At 46.9% G+C, this 20,867-nt stretch overlaps 1 protein-coding gene across 2 annotated transcripts in view; it reads left to right on the top strand.

Moving 5' to 3' along the window:
• Window positions 1-4,677: 4,677 nt before the first annotated feature.
• PNOC (prepronociceptin) overlaps window positions 4,678-20,867 on the top strand; it is a 27,184-nt gene continuing 10,994 nt past the window's right edge. The window contains exons 1-2 of one of the 2 annotated variants that reach the window (XM_011944563.1): window positions 4,678-4,740; window positions 17,077-17,225. In XM_011944563.1, coding sequence (XP_011799953.1) covers window positions 17,100-17,225 — 126 coding nt within the window. In that variant the 5' untranslated portion in view covers window positions 4,678-4,740; window positions 17,077-17,099. Of the gene's footprint in view, window positions 5,004-17,076; window positions 17,226-20,867 lie in introns of both variants that reach the window. The other variant, XM_011944564.1, reaches the window with a different exon arrangement.

The following is a 20,867-nucleotide window of genomic DNA, read 5'->3' as shown; positions in this document are numbered from 1 at the left end:
TTATCTCCCTGTTATGGGCTGAACTGTACACCCCTCCCCCAGATTCCTATGCTAAAGTCTTAATCCCAGCCCCTCAGAGCATGACTGCATTTGAAGTAGGGCCTTTAAAGAGGTGATTTAGGGTAAAGGAAGCCATTAGGGTGGGCCCTAATCCAATAGGCCTGATGTTCCTAAAAGAAGAGGAGATGAAGACACAGATACACACAGAGGGGCGGCCACGTGAGGACACAGGGAGAAGACGTCCATCTCCAAGCCAAGGAGCAAGGCCGCAGAAGAAATCAACCTTGCCGACACCTTGATTTCAGATTGCCAGCCTCCAGAAATGTGAGAAAATTCCCTTCTGTTGTTGAAGCCCCCCAGTCTGTGGCACTGGGTTCTGATAGCCCAAGCAGACTAATACACCCGCTAATCCTTCTACTTGCCTGTACTAAAGCCCAGTGGCCACTTCCCTGCCCACACAGAACATGCAATTTGTCCTCAGCATCTTAACACATCATTCAAAAAATAAGATAAACATCACTTGAACATCACTCTCCTCTCTTGAACTTCTCTTTCACTTCCAGTCTGATCCACAATTAGCACCTTATCATGTGCCCCCCAATTCTTGAATAGTCTGAGTCACTATAGCAAATGTTGTGCTGGTCACCATTCATTGATCTAACTTGTTCCCTGGGCCAGCTTCTTGAGGGTAAAGATATCTTTGGTTCTCACATCACCTAGCCCAGCACAAGGCTGCATACTCTGGTAGTAAAACCTATACTTGCAAAGGTAATCATTGGCTATTTGTATTGAAACTGTATTCACCTAACTCTTCCTTTAAACCTAGCTCTTACTGATTACTAAAATGCAACTTTCCCTCAGTAGTTCAAAAGTCCATCCGTATTTTGATGCAAAGTTGTGAAGAAATGTGTGTGTGTCTCTATTTTTAAAATTCATTGTGTTCTGACTTAAAAGTGTTTTACAATGTGAAGAGAGTTTGCCCTCATTGAGTAAGAAGCAGCTTTTCCAGTGGGACCCTGCTAACGTGGTTACTAAGGAGACCAATTGGAGGTAGGCACCATAATTAATCAGTAAATTCCAAGCAGTTAAATACCTGGCCGGGAGAGGCTCTTTACTCTGAGAGGGGAAAATTGGCAGGTGGTTGGAGGTGTGTTGAGCTCAACATGGGGCCCAGCTGCGGCTGCCTCCTTCTCCTGTACTTCCTCTACTGAGATAATCTGATGACAATTTTAAGAGTTTTCTCAATCTGCCTCAAAACCTACCTGTCAGTCCAAAGTGGATTCTAATATTTATAGCCTCCCTGGTTGGGCCTGTATTGCAAAGATGCCAAGCTGGTGTGGGCAGGAGTGAAATTCCACCACCTGATAAGCAGAAGAAATAAGAATTTTATTTTATTTTATTTTAATGAGACAGGGTCTTACTCTGTTACCCAGGCTGGAGTACAGTGGCTCAATCATGCCTCCCTGCAGCCTCAACTTCCCAGGCTCAAATGATCCTCCCTTCTCAGCCTCCCAAGTAGCTGAAACTACAGGTGCTTACCACCACACCTGGCTAGTTTTTCATATTTTATAGAGACAGGGTCTTGCCGTGTTGCGCAGACTGGTCTTGAACTCCATTCTCCCACCTTGCCCTCCCAAAGTGCTGGGATTACAGACATGAACCACCATGCCCAGCCAAGAATTGTATTAATTCCAAGTTCTTGCACACACACACACACACACACACACACACAAAGCAGTAGAAATAAGAACATGTGACCTTTCCTTTCCAACTATTTTAATAAATGTATCCTGCCAATCAGAAAAGCAGGGGGCAGCTTGAGAAGCTCATGGCTCTCAAGGTGCCATGTCTCAGTGGCTGTGTGGCAAGGGGGAGGCCCTGAAGCCATCACAAACGCCACACAGTCTGCACCCTTTCTAGTCTACTTGTGCTTTTCTGAGAGGCAAGGTTCTTCTACTTCCCCACCCAACATTGGTTTTAAACTCCCTCCTGGGTTCATCCTGCCCTTCTCCATCCATCACGGGAGACAGCCTGCCACCACATGCAGCTTCATTCAATCCACCAAGAATATCCAGGTCATTGGGTTCAACTCTTCTATCTGGTAAATGAGGAAAGAAAAGTCCAGAGAAGCTAAGTGACTTTTCACTCTTGCTCTTTCTCTTCCTCAACTGCAAGGGAAGAAAAGCATTTAGCTGCCTGAACATCCTGGGAATGACGAGGTGCTCAAAGGCAGGTGTGTTGTTTAAGGTAATTTTCCACTGGATGTAATAGAAAATCCAACTAAATGGCTTAAATCTTAGGAAGTTAAAGTTTCCAATGCCTCCAATGAATGGCTTCTGCATAGCCACCCTCTATTATCCTGGGACTTTGTAGTCTCCACCCAGCCTGGCTCTGGACAGCCTTGCAACTGGCCTTAGCCAACAAATGTAGCAAAAGCAATGGACTGCCAACTCCATGCTTAGGTCTCAAGAGGTTCCATGTGTTTGTGATTGTTCCCTTGCTTGGTTGTATTTGCTTGTGCTTTCACCTCAGGTTTGCCATGAGGCCATGCCAGGCTAATACGCTGAAGGGATGTGAGAGACCCATGAAGGATAAGACACGTGCAAGAGAACCAAGGTCCCCAGCTGACACCTAGCCAACCTTCTAAGTCCAACTGCAGGTGCAGAAGAGAGTCAGGCTGAGACCAGAAGAACTGCCCTGCTGAGCCTAGCCAAAATTCCCAATCTGTAGAATCATGAGACAAATATGTGGTCTGTTGTTTTAAGCCTCTGGCCTTGATGTGGCTTGTTATGCGGCAACAGGTAACTGAATCCTGACTGACATTTGAAATAATGGTTTGGGTTTGTTTTTTTAAAACAAAAAAAAAAGGTTAAAGTTTGGAAGTCCAACATTGATATGGCCACTCCATTAGTCATGAGGGACCCAAAATCCTTCCATCTTTATGTTCCATCATATTTACTCATTGCTTCTATCCTCAAAGTTGTCTCATCTCATAATCCAAGATAGCTGCTAGAGCTCCAGCCATCACTTTTGTGTCCCAGGCAGGATGGAGGGAGGGCAAAGAAGAGAGAGAGGCCTTTAGCAAGTTGACCCCCTTTAAAAGAGCTTTCCTGGAAGCCCCACCCAAGGATCTGCAGCTTAATGCTCATTGGCAACCCTTGACCAATGGGAAATGTAGTCTTTTAGCTCAGTGCATTGATGCCTAGATTAAAATCAAGGGTACTGTTTAGTAAGGAAGAACAGGGGAATGGGGAGTAGGTAGGCAGCCAGAAATATCTGCCATATCATGTATGAAATCAGGATCCAGGTCTGAGACGCTGAAGTACATCAGGATGCAAAAGTGACCCCGTGTCATTCAGTGAACATGCTAGTTTCCCAAAGGGTCCATAATGGTAGCTGTGGCCTGCAGTGTAAGGTTTGGGCAACAGAGATCTAAGTAAAGAATTGTGAGTATGCTGGTCTCCTAAGCCCTTTTGCTGTGAACACAGATGGAAGGGACATTTTATTCTCAGAACCTGTTGCTCTTAACCTGAGCAGATGTTTGCTTTCTACCTATTTTTTTTTTTAATTGAGATGTAATTCCCAGAACATAAAATGCACCATTTTAAGGCATATAATTTGGTGGGTTTTAGTATTCTTGCTATGTTGTGCAACCATCACCACAATCTAATTCCAGAACATTACCATTACCCCAAAAAGAAACCCTATACCATTCACAGTCAGGGCAGATGCTTCCCTCAATCTTTCTCCACCCAGTCGTGGGTAGACAAGAGAGCTGGACTCACCATATGAGAGTGCTTGAGCTCCTTGGAAGACATAGGTTCAAACCCTGGGATTCTGGAATATTTTAGACCCTCTTGGGAAAACTAAGGACAGGGTCATGGTGCAATTCACCTAAGGTAAGGAAAGGTGGGGTCCCCAAGGACGCTAAACCCTTGAGCCTGTGCCTTCAGCCTGTGAGCTCCCTTCCTGCAGCCCACAACCCCCAGTGGCTGCAGAAGACAAGGAGGCTCTGCAGTAAGGGACAGGGAAGCTTCCAGAGCTTCTGAGCCTCCAGGGCACTCGGTAGTGACACCCTAAGGTGCAAAAGCTTTAAAAGCTCTCTATTGTGACACCAGACACTGATATGGGATTTCTAGATCCAGGTGGTACTAATTAGTGTGAAAAGGGGGCTGAGAGGAGAGCAGCACATTCATTAAGGGCCTCGTGTGTTGCAGATTCAAACAGAATCTCCTTTTTCTACTCACAACCACCCTGGGCAGTGTTAGACTCGTTTTCCAGAAGGAGGACTTGAGGTTCACAAAGAGATGTGCCTTGCTCTGACTGTACAGCCGAATTTCAGACACTTCCACCTGAGCTTTGAGTCTCAGCACTCTCCATCGCACCATGCTGTGGGCACCTGTGGAAATGCCTCCTGACTTGGCCCAGGGCAGGTAGAGCCACCTCTTGAGTGGCCTAGTTAGGGGCAGTGACATTAGGTGGGGGGCTTGGCTTAGCTCAGCTCTGGGCTCCTCCACGCCGGTGGGAGCCTGGCATGAGCTCCCCTCCCTTCCGCCTGCCTCCTATTCTTCACTCCTCAGGCAAAAAGGTTGCTCAAGGAGACTCCAGGATTTGGGGTCTGCCTTGTCACTGTCACCAGGAGGCTTTTTTTCTGACTTGCCAGAGCTCCCCGTCAGTCCTCGCAGAGCCTCTGGAAGCACAGGGAAGGCAGCTGTGGGATCCTGGCTGAACAGAGTCCAGGTGAAGCAGGCTTGAGAATGGATTGATGGGGAGGTGGGGATGTCACAGGTCTGATGGCAGAGCCGGGGAAAGGGAGCAGCCAGCAAGGCTTGCAGGTTCTGCTCTTTGGTTGCTGAAGGGGGTCAGTGTGTGTATGTGTCATGGAGGTGGGCAGGGAAGGGGAGGGCTGTGCGTGGGGGAGAGGATATATATGCTGGTGTGGCTGAGACAGCGGAACCGAGCCTCACATCCATCGGAGGGAGCCGGGGACTGACAGCTCTCAGGTAGGCAACTGCACGGGGCCCCCAGCCCGACCGCGACTAACTGGACTAACTGCGTGGAGCTCCGGGAGGGCAGGGCCACCAGGGTCTGGCTCCTCGGCCTCTCTCCTTTGTCCAGTGTGGATGCTGCTGGCCTCTTGCGAGATGGTTTCTTCATTCATTTCCTTTGCAGTGCTTGGATGGTGGGGAAGGGGGAGAGCTAAGGCTCTTTTTCAACCGCAGACAGATGCAGAAACAGAAAGAGGGGAACTTGGAAATGAGGAAAAGTTTTGCTTCCCCAGCTGTGGCCCCTACGTGGTTGTTGTTCTGTGTCAAAAGGAGGCTGCTGGAGGAGTGAGGTCAGGGGAGGGGCAGGCACTTGGGAGGGGGTTTGCCTTCCACGAGGCGGCCCCCAGGAAGCCCCTGGCCCCCTCATGAGGGCTTTCTCTCCGTGGCTTCCTTTCCTCTCCGATGCGGTGTGCAGGCTGCTTCTCCCCCTATCACTGAACTTGATGCCATCCAGATGGGAGTTTTTAATCCGGAGGGAGCCCTTCTCCCTTCTGCCCCCAACAGAAATTGCTACAAATAATGGGGAAGCGCCAGACCTGGGGAGTGTGCTTCACCTGTGTACCCACACTGCTGAGCGCCACGGCGTGTGAATTCCAGAGGGCATTTCTATGGGCATGACCTTGGTCTCCCAGAACCTGATTCATTTAGAGGACTCTTCTCTTGCTTGGCATCTCTCTCCCCCTGCCCATCTCCCCCACCTAAAGGTCTTTGCCCAGGTCATGCAGAATACTCCCTTCATAGTCACCGCATCCCAACTCTCGAGGCTCTCTCAGCCACCTTCTTTCTTCCTCCTCTCTTTGTGCATCTCTCTCCCTCAGTCTTGCTTCCCCAGGCTTCACCCCCCAGCCCCTCCTCCCCCAATCTCGCTCTGAACATGGGCAAGTTCTGGGGGAATTTCAAGTAAGGCAGGATGATTCGGGAAATGGACTATTTAAAGCAAGCTGCTTTGGACTTGAATACCCTGATCCTGCGCTTAAACATCTGTGTTTAGCTTCCTCAAGCAGCCCATAATTGCCCCAATTATAACCAATAACATTGTTCGGCAGACTAACAAAAGATGAGCTTTGCACGGCATTCGCCAGCAAGCCCAAACCAGAGTTTTCAACATAGATGGGAAAAGTAACTGCCTGGCTTCTTATCAAAACCTCCCAAAGCAAATACTGCTCTTTTTCGCTGCTTGTGGGTGGCTACTGCATGCACCCTCTTTTTTTCTCATTTGTAAAGTGTGGCAGAGAAATATTCTACAAGCTTCCACTGAGGCTGTGTTACCTTTAACAAAAAGGATTCGTGCTCCTTTCGGCTTGCTGAGTCTTCTGCAGAGGAGGGTCCCTGGAAAACGCATCCCCAACCATCCTCACCTCAGTAAAAGCAGCAGCTTTTATATCTCCATGTGCCAGCCAGTGCTGCCTGTCAAGGATGCTGCGGTGCAGCCTCGAGTTGTTTTGAGGGCGCAGTTTTGTTGCCCACAGGGCGGCAGCCCCTGCTTTATCAGCTGAAGGCTGAGAGTACTTAGGGATTTGTAAAATGCAGGCGGGTTTGCATTGTCAATGAAGGGAGTGATTGCAGGATTAGGCTCAAACCTGTGCTCCCTGGAGCTGTCACAAAGCTGTTCTGTATTCAATCAATCAGGTAGCTATCGTCTACACTCCACCAGGCAGGGAGGCTTGCAGGGGCTCTAGTAGATTCAGCAGACGTGATAATAACAGCACTTTACATTTGTACAACGATTTAGGCGCTTTCACACCTATTATCCCAGCAACAGCCCTGTGAGGTGGTGCCATTATCTCGGTGTTGCAGTTGGGGAAACTGAACCTGAGAGATTAAATGATTTATTCAGTACATGGCAGGGTCAGGACTGAGCCAAGCCATTCTGGCTCCAGTTCATCTCCCCGTTATGGTCAGGGGTGCTTATGAACTCATAGTGGGGTCGGGGGTAGAGGAGAGACATGACACAAACATGAGAAACAATTAGAGGACCATGCAAGGTGGGTGTAATTCCGTCCTGAATCGCATAATCCAGAGAGCAAGTGCTAGAAGAATTCGGGAGAAGGAGCACTTCCTCCAGGGATTCCTGGGATTCTACCAAGTGGGAAGGCAGGTGGAATCTGGATGGGTGAAGGGCTTTGAAGAGGGAGGCAGCGGCCAGGTCAGACACACAAAAGGAGGGCAACGGAATTAACATTTCTTGAAACCCACTCTGCGCCAGGCAGTGAGCTAAGCTTGTCTACATGTTTATTTTGTGCTAATACACACACGCACATATGCACACGGGTAGGAATGGGAAGTTTCAGGTGAGCGTTCTCTACTCGCACTGACACGGTTCAGTGATCCCTCATTTCCCCATCCAGCTCCACAGCTCCCAAAGCCCACGAAGGAAGCTTTGAAATCTCTTGCGTTCCGGGTCTGGGTGGAGCTACTCCTCAGATGTCTTAAGAAAGGGATGGACCCTTCTCAGAAAACAGGAGCCGTCCTGACAATGAATGACTGGTAGTGGCTTGAATTGCTGGGCAGTCATGAAGCAAACTGAATTTTCTAAATGCCTTTATTTAAATCCCACAATCGAACATAAAGCTTTCCATCTAATCACAAACTAGTCGTGAGATTTGGAGCACATCAATTTCAGGGGCAAGCCAGTTTTCTGGGCATCTCCCTGGATAGGCTGCAAATAGTTTCAGTCTCAATTTTCCTTGATCCTGTGGGTTTTTTTTTTTTTTTTCCCAAAATACTGACAGCTGCTTCAACATTGCAGAAGCACAAAATCAACAGCCCGGGGGCCCAGCCTGGCAGGTGGAGTAGATAGCATGCCTCACCGTGCACCCCATCTCTGCCATCCCACAGTGACTCAGATCCAACCTCCCCTCTTTCCACATTGGTCTGCAATCTTCCCCCACCCTCCTTCCCCATTCATCCTTTCATTCATTTGGCCAAGGAACGTGTGTGGAGTTCCTGATAGGAGCCACACAGAGCAAGTGCCAGGAGCACAGGGCGGCCAGAGCTCTGACTTCCTCCAAACTCACAATGGGCTTCAGGAAATTGAGACTTTTGTTTTTATCTTATCTTTCTTAATTTGCATTTTAGCGGATTTTATAAAGTATGTAACTTAAAAATAAATTAGGAATGTGTACTCAAAATCGACTGCTAGGGGTACAAAGTTAAAGAAGTTTGACTGGGCACGGTGGCTCATGCCTGTAATCCCAGCACTTTGGGAGGCCAAGGCAGGCAGATCACCAGATCAGGAGATCGAGACCATCCTGGCTAACACGGTGAAACCCCGTCTCTACTAAAAATACAAAAAAATTAGCCGGGCGTGGTGGTGGGTGCCTGTAGTCCCAGCTACTCGGGAGGCTGAGGCAGGAGAATGGCGTGAACTCCAGGAGGCGGAGCTTGCAGTTAGCCGAGATCGCACCACTGCACTCCAGCCTGGGCAACAGAGTGAGACTCCATCTCAGAAAAAAAAAAAAAAGAAGTTTAAAGATTGTTGTCCTAGATTCATTGCTGTTTATCTGTGTTTTCCAATATTTTAGAAAAGAACATTGAATGATTTTATTACATAAAAGTAAATAAAAGCTTTTCTTTCTTTCTTTCTTTTTGAGTTGGAGGGCTTGCTGTGTTGCCCAGGCTGGTCTTTTGTTGTTGTTGTTACTGTTGTTTACAGACAGGGTCTCACTCTGTCACCCAGGCTGGAGTACAGTGGCACAATCATAGCTCACTTCAGACTCAACCTCCTGGACTCAAGCTATCCTCCTGCCTTAGCCTCCTGAATAGCTAAGACTACAGATTTGCACCACCACACGTAGCTAATTTTTTTTTTTTTTTTTTGTAGAGATAGGGGTCTCACTATGTTCCCCAAGCTGGTCTCAAACTCCTGGGCTCGAGCATTCTAAGTTGCTGGGATTGCAGATGCATCTCAATACACCCAGCTAAAAGTAAATAAAAGCTTTCCAAAATCTATTTAAATTATGTTGCCAGTATATGTGGGAGTGTGGCCCAGAACCAGGAGGATGGGAGTTGAGGGCTACCTTCCCACCTGCAGCAGCCCTGAACGTGTGTCTTTTGCCCCCTCCACACCCTTTCTATGGCTTTGCTCCCATGCTGCCCGGAAGCTACTTCCCCATGAAGACTTCATCTCCTTTTCCTCTTCCCTTCTTCCCTCCTTTCTCACTTCCAGGAAAGTACAAATATCTGGCCGTTCATAAAATCCAAGAATATTAACCATCTCATCTAACTGCCTCTTCTTATAGAGGGAAAAGCTGAGGCCCAGAGAGAGAAAAGATCTTGCTTAAAATTCCACAGGTAACGACAGAGCCGGACTAGATGTAGGACTCTTGTTTCTGAGCACAGCTCTCGCTCATTCATTTCTCTCCAGCCTAGGGAATGCTTGACCTGTGCTGGGCTGGGCAATTATTCTTTCTTCCACCTCCTCTATGCCGTCCCCCTTTTTCCAGGTGGAAATTTAGATCAGAGGAGAGACACTTGAAGTGTAATGGTATCAGCCAGAAGAGGAAAAGAAACCAAAGCAGCCTCTCTCCATAATAGCTGGTAAATAAGCACAAGCTCTGTTGCAGGAGTCTTGTCTGCAATGGGTCTAAGAAATGGGGCATGGGGAAGATCCACCTGTCTTCCAATGGACATGCAGCTGGTGCGCAATGAAGGATCCCTCTGTGAACTGGGGAGAAGCAACAATAAAGAGGTTGTCATCAGCCCGGGCACAGTAGCTCATGCCTGTAATCCCAGCACCTTAGGAAGCTGAGGTGGGAGGATAATTTGAGGTCAGGAGTTCGAGACCAGTCCGACCAACATGGCAAAACCCTGTCTCTACTAAAAATACAAAAAAATTAGCCAAGCATGGTGGCGGGCACCTGTAATCCCAGCTACTCAGGAGGCTGAGGCAGGAGAATCATTTGAACCCGGGAGGCAGAAGTTGCAGTGAGCCAAGATAGCACCACTGAACTCCAGCCTGGGCAACAGAGCGAGACTCCATCTAAAAAAAAAAAAAAAAAGGGGATTGTCATCAGAGAGGGGGTGCAGAGTTCAGAACAAGAGGAAGTCCCTGAATGAGTTCTCCTACCCAAAGACAGCTGCAGGGATCACTGACGGGCAGGATCAGACATGAGTCCCAGCTCTGCCACTTCAAGTTATGTGGACTCCTTAAGCCTCAACCTGCTCAACTATCAAACGGGGATGATAGCACTTATCCCATAGGATGATGCTTATAAAGCAATTAGCGCAGAGCCTGGCTCATAGCGCTCTAAAGTCATAGTAATATGATTGCTATGAAATGCAAATAGATGCCACCACAATGAGATGCCATCAGAATTTGGCAACTTACCAAAAGCAGAAACAGTGTGTAAAGTTTATGGTTTCCCAGAACACACGATTTGGAGTCAACACACCTGAGTTTAAGTCCTGGCTCTGCTACTTATAAACTGGACAACCCTAGTCAAATTGCTTAACCTCTAAGAGTTTATGTTCATCTTAAAAAGGTGGATTGATATTAACCCTAGATTATAGGGTTGTATAATATATGAATATAAAATTTTTTGGTAACCTGTCAAGAATATTCTCTACATGTGGTTGATGAAAACTGATGAAAAGGATGGAGGTGTATCTGCCTCTAGCAAGAGCTGTCTCCTCTTCTCTGCTGGCAGCATCAAAATTACAGGCCTTCGCATAGGTCATAAGACAAAACTTAATTAGGGTTCAGCTTCGGCTAAAGCTGCATATGTGATTCTCCAAACAGATAAGCAACTAATTATATTGCCCTTGGAAGCAAGATTACACGCAAATCGATTGAGGCCAAACCATAGCGGTATTTTATCTTTATAAACAGCAAGGCACAATTAAATTTATGAGGTGTCATTGCCGAAAGAAAAGGCAATTCAATATTTCTTTATTCAATATGAGATGCCCAGAATATAGTATTGTCACATAGAAGTATTAGCTGAGCTTGGCTCACCAAGTGAAATACAAGCCATGTAAAATTCAACCTACGCAGGGAACTTTTTATTTACTGATGTTTGCTATGGTTGTATAAAAATAGCAACAACCTGTCACTATTCCCATTTCACAGTTGAGAAGACTGAGGCTCACAGAAGTGAAATAATTTGCACACAGTCCCATCGTTACAAAGTATAAAGTTTCAGCATCAGTGTAACAACAAACCTGTTATTATCACCACTTTCCAGTTGAAAAGACTGAGGATCTCAGGACTTATCCGCAGTCACACAGGTCCACAGTTTAATGTTTAAACACAAATACAACTCGTGAATTAACTAAGTACTCATCTCCATTTAAATACAGAGCATCACCCAGCATATAGATATAGTCAAGACTTCTTAAAATGAAAAACATCTGCTGAGTTTTCAAAGTTCAAAATCTGATTTAATCTAGAACACAATTGTAGTAGGTGCTGGGAGGTGTATGAGAAAATACAGAATGCTGTCTCTTTTATAATGATATTTACATAATTTTGAGTTTTCACTGACATTCATCTCATTTTAAAGCTTGCGGCCAGGCGCGGTGGCTCAAGCCTGTAATCCCAGCACTTTGGGAGGCCAAGACGGGCGGATCACGAGGTCACAAGATCAAGACCATCCTGGCTAACACAGTGAAACCCCGTCTCTACTAAAAAATACAAAAAACTAGCCGGGCGAGGTGGCAGGTGCCTGTAGTCCCAGCTACTCGGGAGGCTGAGGCAGGAGAATGGTGTAAACCCGGGAGGCGGAGCTTGCAGTGAGCTGAGATCCGGCCACTGCACTCTAGCCTGGGCGACAGAGCAAGACTCTGTCTCAAAAATAAATAAATAAATAAATAAATAAATAAATAAAAATAAAGCTTGTGAGCCACCTGCGGGGTGGATGGAACTATGTGGTCATCTCCATTTTGTGGATTCTGTGAATTGCAGGGGGCAATGGATAGCGTTGAGTGTGGATGACGCCTCGAATAATCAGTGGAGTTAATTGTTAAAAGTGAGGGGAGACAGAGAAGGGCCGCGAGGTTGGAGTCCGGAAGGTACATGTGCCTCCGACCCCCAGGGAGGGCTTGGCTAGAGCCAAGGACACTCAACAAGGACTCCCCAAGTGCCAAGGTGCAGGGCCCCGCATTTCACCTGCAAATGGAGCATGCACTACGTGTCCCAGAAGCTCATCTTCCTTTTACACCTCGCCTCTAAATCCCATTTACCCAGAATTTGAGATGGCAAACATCAGTCAAACCAGCCAACATTCCCTGAATGTGCAAATTGCCCCGGTTAATGAAGTTCACAAAAAACCTCAGCCGGAGAGCATTTCGCTAACATCTGTCACAGCTTGTCAGCTCAGCCTATGCACACATTCTGTATTACAACCTCATATTAGGAAGGAAAGGAAACGGCTCCTTTTCTCCGCCCTTCCTTTTCTTCTGCGATGTATAGACACTGCCACCATGTGGTTGCAGAGGGCACAACCACGCTGTTTGGAACACTACAAAAATACTTAGAAAGACAGAAACTTCGTAGAATGAGAAATGTAAGGCCAGGCACGGTGGCGCGTTTCTGTAATCCCAGCACTTTGGGAGGCCGAAGCGGGTGGATGAACTGAGGTCAGGAGTTCGAGACCAGCTTGGCCAACATGGTGAAACTCACCTCTACTAATAATACACAAATTAGCTGGGTGTAATGGTGCACTCCTGTAGTCCCAGCTACTCAGGAGGCTGAGGCAAGACAATTGCTTGAACCTGGGAGATGGAGGTTGCAGTGAGCCAAGGTTGTGCCACTGCACTCCAGCCTGGGCAACTGAGTGAAGCACTGTCTCAAAAAAGCAAAAAAGAGTGTTAGAGTGAATGCTGCATGCCGGGTTCTTTCCTTCTCGTATATATTCTTATTGCCTGTCAGTGCTATTTTAATTGCTTACAAACATTAACCCACTAATCATCTTCTGAGACAGGTACTAATTTCATCCCATTTTTGCAGATGAGGAAATGGAGGTCAAATACAGCTAGCAAGCTGCAGAGCTGTGATGGGAAGCAGGCAGTCTGTAGTCCTTAGCAGATGAGAAAGCACACATCACCGCCACTCTGCAGCGTGGGTCTGTTGTGCCGGTGTTGATGGATGGAGCCCCTGAGGCTCGCTGGACTCCCACTATGATGTGCTCTTCCAGATGCCAGGGCAGCAGAGGAGACTGATCTAACTCAGACCATGGGGTGGACATGGCTTCCCAGAAGGGATGATGCTAGAGGTGTGTCTGAAGGATGAGTTGGAGAAGGATATTCTGGGCAGAGGGAAGAGCAAGTGCCAAGATAAAAAGACATTAAGAAGCCAGGCACGGTGGCTCATGCCTGTAATCCCAGCACTTTGGGAGGCCAAGGCAGGCAGATCACTTGAGGTGAGGAGTTCAAGACCAGACTGGCCAACATGGTGAAGGCTGGTCTCTACTAAAAACACAACAATTAGCCGGATGTGGTGGTGGGCACCTGTAATCCTGCTACTCCGGAGGCTGAGGCACGAGAATCACTTGAACTTAGGAGGCAGAGGTTGCAGTTAGCCGAGATAGCACCAGTGCACTCCAGCCTGGGTGACAGAGTAAGACTCTGTCTCAAAAAAAAAAAACATGAAGAGCCTGATACAGTTCGGAGCTATACATGATTGGCTGAGACTAGAGGCTATGCGAGGTTAGGCGCTAGGAGATGAGGCAAGAATCGGTCAGTGCTAAGTCCTTGGAGCTCCTCCTGACAGCAATGAGGTTATAAAATTAGTTTAAATATAAGGTGACATCATCAGATTGAAGATGGCTTGGGGGGAAGCCAGAACATTAGGTGGACTAATTAGGAGGCTATTACAATAACCCAGGCAATAAATCTCAACTAAAGCCCTGGTCCTCGGGATAAAGAAGAAAAATTCATCTCAAATGCATTTGCGATACAGTCATTTATATAGGCGCTGTGTTCATTATTTGTTTCAAAACCCATCTCAAACGTGAATTAATTGGTCAGGTGCAGTGACTTATGCCTGTAATCCCAACACTTTGGGAGGCTAAGGTGGGAGGAACACTTGAGGCCAGGAGTTCGAGACCAGCCTGGACAACATGGCGAGACCTCATTTCTGCTAAAAATTTAAAAACTAACCAGGCATCCTGGGCTCAAACAATCCTCCCAGCTACTTGGGAGGCTGAGGTGGGAGGATCACTCGAGCCCAGGAGTTCAAGGCTGCAGTGAGCCGTGATTGCACCACTGCACACCAGCCTGGGCAACAGAGCGAGACCATCTCAAACAAACAAAAATTCAACTCATTGATTTAACAAACACTTACTGAGCACCCCATACTTATCATCATCCTCTGGGTATGAAATGCTTTAATGATGCACAAGAAGAACTGGGGTGGGCTCAGTTGCAGGTCCCTCCTTTGTTCACATCCTTTTCTTACCAGCGCTTCCCAAACTTTGGCACGGATATAAGTCACCTGGGAATCTTGCTAAAAATGCGGATCCTTCCAAAAAATTAGTGGGACCTGGTAGTGCGTGCCTGTAATCCTAGCACTTTGGGTGGCCAAGGCAGGCAGATCACAAGGTCAGGAGTTCGAGACCAGCCTGGCCAACATGGTGAAACCCCATCTCCACCAAAAATACAAAAATTAGTCAGGCGTTGTGGCAGGTGCCTGTAATCCCAGCTACTCAGGAGGCTGTGGTACGAGAACGTCTTGTTCTCGTGCCACAGCCTGGGGAGGTGGTGGTTGCAGTGAGCTGAGATTGTGTAGCCTGAGTGACAGAGCGAGACTATCTCAAAACAAAAACAAAAAGACACACAGATCCTGATTCAGTGGTTCTGGGGTGAGGCCCAAGAATCTGCATTTCTAACAAGATTCCAGCTGGTCTGCAGGGCGCATTGGAGTAGCTAGACCTTCTACAGTTCCTCAATATCCACTGAAGAAAGAGTAATAAAGGCAGTCATTTTTGGCTTTCTACACTGAACTCTTCATTAAGGGAACTGCACACAGTGAAATGCACAGAATATAAATCTACAACTCAATAGGTTTTGGCAAATGGATACACTCCTGCGACTTCAATCAAGAACATTTACATTTCTAGAAAATTCTTTGTTCCCTTTCCATTTAATCCTCCACCTAAAGATGGTTCTACAGGGACCCAAAGTGATACAATCCAGGAAAGCAACTTTCAGATTCAGAAGGCTTGATCAAAAGATAAGTATCAAGGAGAAACAGTGAAAACTGCACACCTTTCAGGCAATCCTACATAAGATTGCAAACCACTGATCCAATCAACCAATCCTTGGAGCTACTATATAAGAATAGTTTCTTTGTTCAATTTTAAATAGCGAGTTCCACATGCCAGGACCTGTGCTTGGCCTGGAATGCCAAGGTGAATAACATGGCCCTGTGCTCAGGAAGCCAACTGTCTTAGTCTGTCCAGGTGACTGTAACAAAAGAGCGTAGATTGGGTGGCTTATAAACAACAGAAATTTTTTTTTTTTTTTTTTTTTTTGAGATGGAGTCTTGCTCTGTCACCCAGGCTGGAGTGCAATGGCATGATCTTGGCCCACTGCAACTTCCGCCTCCTGGGTTCAAGCAATTTCTGGCTAATTTTTGTATTTTTAGTAGAGATGGAGTTTCTCCATGTTGGCCAGGCTGGTATCGAACTCCTGACCTCTAGTGATCCACCTGCCTCAGCCTCCCAAAGTACTGGGATTACAGGCATGAGCCACCGTGCCCTGCCAACAACAGAAACTTCTTTTTCACAGTACTGGAGGCTGGGACGTTTGAGATCAAGATGTCTGCAGATTCAGTGTCTGGTGAGGGTCTATTTCCTGGTTCTTAGTTGTTGCCTTCTTGCTGTGTCCTCAAGTGGTGGACGGGACTAGCGAGCTCTCTGGGGCCTCTTTTACAAGGGCACTAATCCCATTCATATGGGTTCTAGTCTTATGATCTCATCACCTCCCAAAGGTTCCATCTTCCATCTCTCTCTCTCTCTCTTTTTTTTTTTTTTTTTTTTTTTTGAGACAGAGTCTTGCTCTGTCAACCAGGTGGGCATGCAATGGCACGATCTCGGCTCACTGCAACCTCCACCTCCCGGGTTCAAGCAATCCTCTCACCTCAGCCTCCCAAGTAGCTAGGATTACAGGTGTGTACCACCACACCTGGATATGTATGTATATATGTTTGTATTTTTAGTAAAGACAGGGTTTTGCCATGATGTTGGCCAGGCTGGCCTTGAACTCCTGACCTCTAGTGATCCACCTGCCCTGGCCTTCCAAAGTTCTGGGATTACAAGCGTGAGCCACTGTGGCTGGCCCAAAGATCCCATCTCTTAATACCATCACCTTGGAGGTTAGGATTTCAACATAGGAATTTTAGGGAGACAGAGATAGACCATAGCACTAGCTCACATCTAGCAGGGATAAGAGGCAAGTACCTGGAAGAGAGATTTCAGGGTATTGGGGGTTGGGGGCATTCCTGGCTGCAGCAGGGAAGGTCAGGCAGATGAAAGGAAGCACTTGATTAATAAATCTCCTATTTTACTCATCTTACCTTTGCATGGCACTTTGCAAAACTCCCCTTACAGATCTCATTTCATCTTCACAATAGGTCTGTGATAAGGCAGGTGCCACTGTGCCCCTTTTATGGGCTATGAAAACTGAGGCTCGAAGAGGTTGATTTAATGTCACATGCTGGTAAACTGCAAAGCGATGCCTTCAGCTTCCAAGAAAGCTCTCTGCCACCACACAGCTGCTCCCGAAAGTGCCTGTGTGGTGTCAAGGCTAGGCAGGTGGCAGGAATCACAGGGGTGTCTTGACACCCAGGACCAACCCAAGAACCCAGACACTAGCAAGCCTGTGCGTGAACACCGAGGCTAGGTGATAGCCGGGTTGCCTATGGCCTTGACAATTTACACCCCTGGAAAGTGAATCTCAGGCCCCTAGTGCCATCCTGCCAGAGACAGCAGAGGAGTGTCTTTCCTGCATCCTCTGGGTTAGGGTCTCTGGCCCCGAGCAGCCCCCCGAGAATGGCTGTACTCACTGCCATGCTTCCTGTATGTTCCAGCACCTGCTTCCTGCTCCTGCACCATGAAAGTCCTGGTTTGTGACCTGCTGCTGCTCAGCCTCTTCTCCAGTGTGTTCAGCAGTTGTCAGAGGGACTGTCTCACATGCCAGGAGAAGCTCCGCCCAGCCCTGGACAGCTTCAACCTGGAGGTAGGTCCCCAAGGCAAGGCAGAGAGGCTGTCCTCCTCCCTGACTACCTCCTCCCTCCCTACTCCGGAGCAGACTCTGAGTGAGAAGCCAAGGCCTCTCCCACAGCTCACAGGACTTGCCCAGCATCACATGGCCCATAGGAAACAGATGCAGACAGGAGCTGCTCTTCCGACCCAGAACCTTGCGATCTTTCCACCATACCACCTGCAGGAAGAGCCCTGCCTGTGATGCCAGGTAGTTCCCAGGATTAAAATAATGTTACTTATTTCAGAGAGTGTGGCAAATTCAGAAAAGCATAAAAAAAGAGAAATTTGGCCGGGCGCGGTGGCTCAAGCCTGTAATCCCAGCACTTTGGGAGGCCGAGACGGGCGGATCACGAGGTCAGGAGTTCGAGATCATCCTGGCTAACACGGTGAAACCCCGTCTCTACTAAAAAATACAAAAAGCTAGCCGGGCGAGGTGGCTGGCGCCTGTAGTCCCAGCTACTCGGGAGGCTGAGGCAGGAGAATAGCGTGAACCCGGGAGGCGGAACTTGCAGTGAGCTGAGATCCGGCCACTGCACTCCAGCCTGGGCGACAGAGCGAGACTCCGTCTCAAAAAAAAAAAAAAAAAAAGAGAAATTTAGAGAAATTTAAATCACCCTTAATTACACCAGTAAGAGAAAGAATCCTACTTTTTTCCACTTATTATATTATACCAGAATAAATTTCCCATGTTATTATTTCTTTCCATGAATATAGTCTACAGTTGGCCCTCAGTATCTACAGGTTTCACATTCAAGGATTCAACTAACCATGGATAGAAAATATTCTGAAAAAATTAAAAAATAATAATACATCAATAAAAAATAATACAAATAAAGCAATACAGCATAACAACTATTTGCAGAGCATTTACATTATATTAAGTAATATAAGTAATCTAGAGATGATTTAAAGTATACAGGAGGATGTGCATAGCCATTTTATTTATTTTTTATTTTTATTTTTGTTTTTTGAGACAGAGTCTCACTCTGTCACCCAGCCTGGAGTGCAGTGGCACGATCTCAGCTCACTGCAAGCTCCACCTCCCAGGTTCAAGCAATTCTTCTGCCTCAGCCTCCCAAGTAGCTGGGATTACAGGCACCCAGCACCACAGCCCGCTATTTTTTGTATTTTAAGTAGAGATGGGTTTCACCATGTTGGCCAGGCTGGTCTTGAACTCCTGACCTCAAGTGATCCACCTACCTCGTCCTCCCAAAGTTCTGGGATTACAGGCATGAGCCACCGTGCCCGGCTGCATAGCCATTTTATATAAGGGACTTGAGCATCTGTAGATTTAGTATCCTGAAAACCAATCCCCTGTGGATACAGAAGGACCATGTAATTTGTCTAACGATTGAACATGTATGTGCCTTTTATTTTTGATATTGCAGATAATTCAACAGTGAACCCCTTAGTACCAAAATGCTCTCTTATATTTTAAATTTCCAACTTCAGGTGCAAATCCAGTATTAAATTTTTCTTCATTAAATAAACTGCTTTGTCAACTATCTACATTTCAGTCCACATAGTTACTCCTCTCCTATTAAATCCAGTATAGCTCAATTGTTTTTTACTTTATAGTCAAATAACTTCCTTCAAAAGATGCCATCTTTTAAACCCCTTAACCTTTCAAAACAACCGGAAGCACCACAGTTCCTTAAGGCAAACGTACAAATGTAGAACCGAGTATTTGCAGGGGGGCTGACACACCCTGGTGTCTCCCACCTCCAGATAACAGAGGAGGAGGTAAAAATCCAGCAGACCCAAAGCACCAAGCTCTTGGGCTCAGTGGTTTTCAAGCCCATTTTCCAACCAGTCATAACTACCCAGGGCATCTCCAGTTAACCAATTCACTTACTATATTATACCAGGATCAATTTCCCATGTTATTAATATTATTACTTTCCATGAATATAGTCTACAGTTGGCCCTCGGTTATGTGGTTATAGTAAATGTCTCCTCTTATTCATCCACCATGTTTCTCTCTGAGCTCCTACCCTGCTGACGATTCCCTCTTTCAGGAACCCCAGCCCTCTCTCTGTCCATGTGCCTCATTCTCTTCCCCACTCTGGCTACTGTGTTGGTTCCTTGTCCTCTCCCCACCCCCTACACATAAAGGATCACCAAGATTCTCTGCTTTTCACCTCCCTCTGAGAATCCACCCATACATCCCAGGCCTTCTGCTCCTCCTAGGCTGCAGAAAACTCCTAGAGGCACCCTCCTGACCGCCTCTTTCCTGGGCTCCAGACCCGATCACTTTCCAGAGTTCCCAGAAATCCTGCCTCCTCTTCCTGCCCTGCCATCGTGCCTGCCTTGGCCTCCTCCCCCATCCATAAATCCCACTCGCACTTCAAATCCCAGATTAAATGTCCCCTGGTAAGAGAACACTGCACTGATTCTCCACCCACCCCAGTGGAGTGGGCCCTCCTTCCTCATGTTCTGATTGTTAGTCGTATCTGCAGGACTCTCTCTCCCCATATGGAGTGAGCTTTCTTTACTGATGGAGCTGGGTATCCCAGCATGCAGCACAGTGTGTGGCACAGAGCATAGCTCAATAAACACATCCCATCCCGCAGAAACTGGAAGATTCTAAGACCATTAGTCTCCTAATAGGCACATCTGCTGCAGTCTCTGTAAAGGTTTTACGTTTGCATCTTTCAGAGAGTCAAAAATTTGGAGCATGTCTGCATCTCTCCATAGCATCTTAAATATCTGGGGTCTAGACAACATTCTCAGCTTTACTTCTTTGAAACAAGTCAGAAAATGGAACATAAAATCCTCACAATGGAGGACTAACACCTTCACAGTGCTTGCTAACCCCCCGGAGGATGCGGCTGCCTCCTTGTTTTTGTTTCTAGTTTGTATTCACTTTTAACCTATGTTTGAGTTTAACAAAATGCCTAGAAAGTAGGCACTCAAATCCCATTTCCAAATCTGGCAGCCCTTGACTATGTCCGTCCTGTGAATGACAGGGGGACTCATATTTCAGCAAAGGTCCCTTCCCCAGTCCCTCCACCAAATTACATAATCCTGAGTTCTTCCCAGGGTCCTCTGGATCCTTGGCTTCATCAAGAAACTTTTTATTTCTGCTCCTAGTAGACTATTCAAGTATGGCTGCTTGTTGTTAGACTATAATTTTGGTTGGTAAATAACTCACACCCAAACCCACTGCAACGTCCTGGCCTTTAACCTAACTGTGAATGGTTCTTACTTCATCAGCTCAAGGAGAAAAAACTGGATTCACTGAGTTATTTTAGAGACAAAAAATAAGGCAACCAGTCCCCAAGAAAGAGTGTGGGGAAATTTATTTTAAACTCCCTAAAATTTGGCCTGGTGCAGTGGCTCACACCTGTAATCCCAGCATTTTGGGAGGCTAAGGCAGGTGGATGACTTGAGGCCAGGAGTTTGAGACTAGTCTGGCCAAAAAGGCGAAAAGCTGTCTCTACTAAAAATACAAAAATTAGTCAGGCGTTGTGGCAGGTGCCTGTAATCCCAGCTACTCAGGAGGCTGTGGTACGAGAACATCTTGTTCTCGTGCCACAGCCTGGGGAGGTGGTGGTTGCAGTGAGCTGAGATTGTGTAGCCTGAGTGACAGAGCGAGACTATCTCAAAACAAAAA

The sequence above is a fragment of the Colobus angolensis genome, unplaced genomic scaffold, assembly GCF_000951035.1.
Source record: "Colobus angolensis palliatus isolate OR3802 unplaced genomic scaffold, Cang.pa_1.0 Scaffold233, whole genome shotgun sequence".
Classification (NCBI taxonomy): domain Eukaryota; kingdom Metazoa; phylum Chordata; class Mammalia; order Primates; family Cercopithecidae; genus Colobus; species Colobus angolensis.
The sequence above is the reverse complement of the archived record's forward strand: the minus strand, read 5'-3'. Positions and strand labels throughout refer to the sequence as shown.